General features: G+C 51.2%; 1 protein-coding gene across 1 annotated transcript in view; it reads right to left on the bottom strand.

Moving 5' to 3' along the window:
• LOC104276563 (protocadherin gamma-A4-like) overlaps positions 1–4,525 on the bottom strand; it is a gene marked incomplete at its 5' end in the record, with an annotated part of 5,087 nt that extends 562 nt beyond the window's left edge. The window contains one exon of the mRNA XM_009872935.1: positions 4,437–4,525. Coding sequence (XP_009871237.1) covers positions 4,437–4,525 — 89 coding nt within the window. The remainder of the gene's footprint in view (positions 1–4,436) is intronic.
• Between the last annotated feature and the right edge of the window lie 674 nt (positions 4,526–5,199).

Genomic DNA, 5,199 nt, shown 5'->3' on the forward strand with positions numbered 1-5,199 from the left:
CCCGCTGGCGCCCTCCACAGAAAAACATCCTCCCCCGCCAAAAGCAGCTCATCACAAACATACTGTAAAGCCACAACCATCAGTAATGCATTAAGGGAAATCCAATTTTTTTTTTTTTTCTGCTGCATTTTCCCTGCCCCCAATCTTTCTCCAGTCAGGTTTATTCAGGGAGCAGAGCACACGAAAGGAGAAAGAAAATCCCTTCCCTGCAGTACCGCAAAATGGCTCTAGGAAGCCGAGCACGAAGGAAATCAATGCCAAAGCTTGTCTGATGGTCCAGATCTGGGAGTTAGGGGGATGGGAAGGAAAATTCATTCCTGTCACTAGGCAAAGCTGGAGCGCGGAAAGAGCAAGCGCAGAGAGGGGGGGAAGGGCGCAGGACCCCCCCCCCAGGGATGCTGGAAGGTAGAGACCAGATGGAGACAAGGGGAATGCATGGAAACAAGGCAAAATATGGAGCGGGGGGGATGGGGTGCACGAACGGTGCTGTTGCCATGAGCCGCTGCACGACCCTGCTCCAGCGTTACCGCCCCTGCGCAGCCCATGGAAGGATCCTTGCACAGCCCTGCTCAGAAACATTTGCTAAACCTCTGCTTTTGCTCTGGATACTGTGGATATCATCTTAGCCTTTTAACTGCTTCGTGCATGTAGCTGTGGATGTGCTCTCCCAGGAGACTGGAGAGACCCAGAGAGGGCACCTGAAGGGCCCAAGGCAGAGTCCGGGGCTCCTGCTCCCTCCTTTCACAGGCAGAGAGACTGAAAAAGCAAAGAAAAACAACCAGCAGAGAACGTGGGCTGATCTCGTCAAGTTTTTCCTCACTCCAGACCAGATCTGTGCACGCCTCCGCGTTGCCTTAGTTTTCCCCTGAGCAGATGGAGGTGGCTAAGCCAGCCAGGAAGACAGACAAAAAGCTGGGCAACATCTCACCAGCCCCTTGAAATATTGCTGTGTACACCTCCCCTCGCTGAGGTCAGAAGCATGAAGCAACTGCAGTTTGAAGAGTTACAGCTGCTGTGCCGGCACAGGCAGAGGAAAACACACAGCGAGTCCGAAAACAGGCGCGATGTCGCACGCTGAGGCCGGGGTATGCACAGGAGGGTGCACAAACACAGTGAACCAGCATGGGGAAATGTCATTTTGTTTTCTGCCATGGAAGCACTCACTGGCAGGAGAACTCTTCCGGAGTCTCCACTAAATGGGTCCCAGTCATGGACTTTGAGGCCCCAGATCTGGAAATTTGAGGACCTTAGGCTGGAGGAAATATCATTAGCAATATTTCTTGCTAATCCTTGCCTCATCAGCAGCTTGTTTCATTAACAACCATCTCATCAGAGTGCTATGAGCAAGGATGGCGTGGCTGGAGATGTGCTGTCAGGCCAGGCTGCAACCAGGGACTGGCTTTCAGTTGGACTAGGCCCAAAGGCAATGAGGGAGATTTTTTTTTTTTTGTGGGCTCTCCCAGCTGGAGATAGCCCAGCTGGGGTCTCGGTGGGCTTGAGCAGCTTCTCCTGCGCTGCATGCCACTGCCCTGCTTTCCTCTGGATCATCCCAGCTGCTCCAGGGCAGTGAGAAGGCTGGGGGGTCCTGGCACCACCCAGGACAACTGGTGCCCGTGAACTAGTTTGCAGTCACAGCACAAATTACACGGGAGACAAAAAGGTTCCCATGAAGTTCCCAGCCTGCCAGTTGGTCCCGGGCAAGGGCAAAGGGCTGTTTCTAGGTAACATTGACATTAAGGCTGAAAAGAAGAGAGAACAGGGACAAAAGAGGTTTATAAATGGGCACCGAGCCGCTCTTGCCAAGCGCAGCACTTCAGCTCTTGTTGCTGGAAAGGTTACACCCAGCCTTTACCAGCAGCCAGCTGTCATCTCAAACGGTCCTGAGGAGGAAAACATGAATTTGGGCTTCAGTAAAAATAACCAGCTAGCGGCTCCATCGTCCTTGTAAGCAGAGAGGAGGAGAGGCTGGCTGGAGGCAGCCCTAGAGCATGTGTGGCTGGTGGTGCTTTCGGGAGAACCCAATATAGCATGTCTGCCCGCGGGCAGTGGAGCTGGGGAGAAGGATCTCTTCAGGCTGCCTTTCTGTCTGCTCTCCCACCATCTCATGGCACCTCCATAAATTCTCCCTGGAAGCCAGAGTATTTTAAGGACTTGAAATCCTTTAGCCTCTGGTGTCCTGAAGCATCTGTGCTCCTTTGGTCTGTCTTAGCAGCTGCCTCTGTCCCTTCAGATGGCTCAAAACACTGGCTTTTTGTGTTGTTCCCAGCTCCAAGGGAGGAAGACCTAGAGGAAGGGAGCCTGAGAAGGGAGACAGAAGCCCTATAGCAGGGTCACAGGTCTGCTGGGAGGAAAACAGCTCCTCAGGTTTGGGAGGGTGGTTTAACCAGTGGGCAAGTGACTCAATCCTCAGAGGGACTGGATCACGTGAACTTGGCATGGCAGGGCCAGCTCAGCCTCTTGCCAAGGTGAAGGATAACCCCTGGCATGGGGTAAGGATGCAGGCAAGGCACAACCAGCCCCTCCTCAGGGGCATCTCTAGTTCATGGAGCAGAGCAGCATTAGAGGAGTTTCTGCCTCCCGAGTGATCTCTAATTGGCGTGAACTCGAGCATAGGCTTGATACAGTGTGGTAGCATCAGAGGAGCAAGTGAGGACCAAGCCCAGTGCCATCATCTGTGTCACTGTGTCTCATCTGCCAGCCCTAAGCGCAGGGAGTGCTCAGCAGGTGACAGTAAGAGATAACAATCATCTGAATAGCTAGAAAACATTACCCAATGATAGGCAGCAAAAAGCTTAATGGGCAATTAATACTGCCCCTAATGAAAGTCTGCTCTAATCAACACTGCTAGCTTAATGGGTGAGAGCAGAAAAGGGGGTTACAGAGAACAGGGGAGACATGAAAATAGTGCTGGTGGAAAAAGCTTGTGCTGTGTCTCTTTCCATCCATCCATCCACCCACCCACCCAGCAAGGGACCAGCATGGGCAAGAAAACAATGGAGTGCACGGAGGCTGCAGCAGGAAAAGCCCCTATCTAGCAGATGGATCTGATTCAAATTAACCCCCCTGGGCGGACTGAAGCTGTGGGAGAGGTTAGAGTTGTTTGAGCCTTGTGGATTGGGGGAGATTTGCTGCAATAGAGCTCGGGGCTAAGTGGAAGTCGGTGTTTAACCTGGAAGGGATCTGCTCATCGCTCTGATCCTGGGGACTGCTGGAGAAGCAGGCAGGAAAACAGCTTTATTTGTGAGTGAGAAAATAGGATCTGGAGGCATGGGCTGATGATAACCACATGCAACCCCTGAGGCTGTTTTTCCATGGTCGTTTTTCAGAGCAAGGACACATTTTTGCATTGTTCCTTTCCCTTGAGCGTAAACAACTCCCTTGGCCAAGACCTTCATCCCCTTCCCCAGCCACGGCAGCTGTGTCTCCCGGCTGCCTGGTGTCTCTGGACTGGCAAAGTTCAGCTGCTGGAGCTTTCCAAGAAAACAACACCAAAGCTATTCCCTCCTCCTCCAGATTCCTTTTCTCCCAACAGCTCAAAGGAAACATCCTAAGCATTCTGCACAGGGTTTTAGGGCTGTGCTATTGCTTCTATTTTTAATTCAAAGGAGAGGAAAAGATTTGGATGTATTTAAAAATAAAGGCTCTATGAAAACCAGCCTCTTCATCCACAGTGCTGCATAGAGTGATAACTGCACTTCTTTCATATATAAAATCATGAAGACCTGGGGTGCGTGGGAACATCCCTCCCTACCCACCACTTCCACACAGCATAGCCCTAAACCAGCACAAACCAACTCAAAATAACCCCAGACCAACCCCCAGTGACTACTACTGTGAAAAGCCAGCAGTAGCCAGTGGGGCAAACCTTGATGAGCCCCTGGCTTGGCGAAGCCACCTGGCTCAAGCACCTGCTGGCATCTCTGGACACGAGGCTTGTTGGGGATACTGAGCCTGGTGTTTTCTTGGCCCAGCCTCTAGCCACAAGCCAATCTTCCAGGCTCCCTACTGCCTCGCCTTAAGGCAAGTTGCAACACAGCAGATATTTCATTTACTGTGACCTTCTAGCACTGAGTAGTTTACGACACATCGCAAGACTGTCTCTTTCATGTAACGCCACCCCATCACAAGCCAGAGAACATCCTGTCCAGTACATAGATAATATCGCTTGGGTAGAAGAGGCACCCATGTATACAGCATGCGTGATCCTTGTGGCCATCTGGTATCTCCTCTTTCTGAATCCTTCCTGATCCCTCTCCTCTGCAGGGTAATACAGACAGCAGTGCTCTTCCACCAGTGTCTGTTGAAGAAGGACTTTCACAGCCACCTCAGTTAACCCAGATACATCAATCTCACCAGCCTCTTATCTAACAGTATGAATCCGAGATGTTCGCATGAAAGAAAATGTCACGGTTTTCACACATGTGATGGAGACTAACCATTTGCTGAAGCCAGGATCATGGCTTGGAGCATCTCTGTGTCAAACTGGTTGTTCGGCCAGGCTCCACCTTCCTCTCCATTCTGTGAGCTATGGGAAAAGAAAAGAAAGAGCAAGTTACCGCAGCTCAGTAAGGAGGAGTAGGCATGTCAGAGAGCATGAGAGGCCAAGGCTGTGGGCTTGTCTGCTGGCAGAAAGGAGTCTGCAGGCTTTAAATCCTTCTATTAAATAATACTCAGGCGTCAAAATACCTTCAGAGGTCTCCATCCCTCTCCAGGCTTTTGAAGAATAACCACCAATACCAAAAGAACTTGGGAGCTCAGTGGTGCTTCCAGCAACATCTACCTAATTCCTGCCGACTTCAGAGACAACCAGCACCTTCCACCACTACAACAGTATAATGTAATACCAGTATAACGTAATACCACAAACAAAAACCAATCCTAAAGCCCCAGAGCTGCATACACCCTTGCACGACCAGGTTCCTTTGTTCCTTTTGCAGGCCATGTGAGTGAATGCTCCTTTCAAGCTATTTCAGGTTACAACTCCAGTCTGCAGCTTCATTCATGAGACAGAGGGTGAGAAAACCCTGTGGATTTGGGAGCAGCACGGAGCCAGACGTCCAGCATCATGAAACCTGCTCAGAAGGGAATCCAAGAGCAGCCGTCAGCTCTGCAGAGCTGGCAGCAAACAGTCCTGGGGAGGCTGGAGCAACGGGGAGAGCAGAGAAGGGAGGAGAGAAGAGAGGGACTGGCTCAAGGGGG

Source organism: Apaloderma vittatum, unplaced genomic scaffold (assembly GCF_000703405.1).
Source record: "Apaloderma vittatum isolate BGI_N311 unplaced genomic scaffold, ASM70340v1 scaffold5177, whole genome shotgun sequence".
In the NCBI taxonomy this organism is placed as follows: domain Eukaryota; kingdom Metazoa; phylum Chordata; class Aves; order Trogoniformes; family Trogonidae; genus Apaloderma; species Apaloderma vittatum.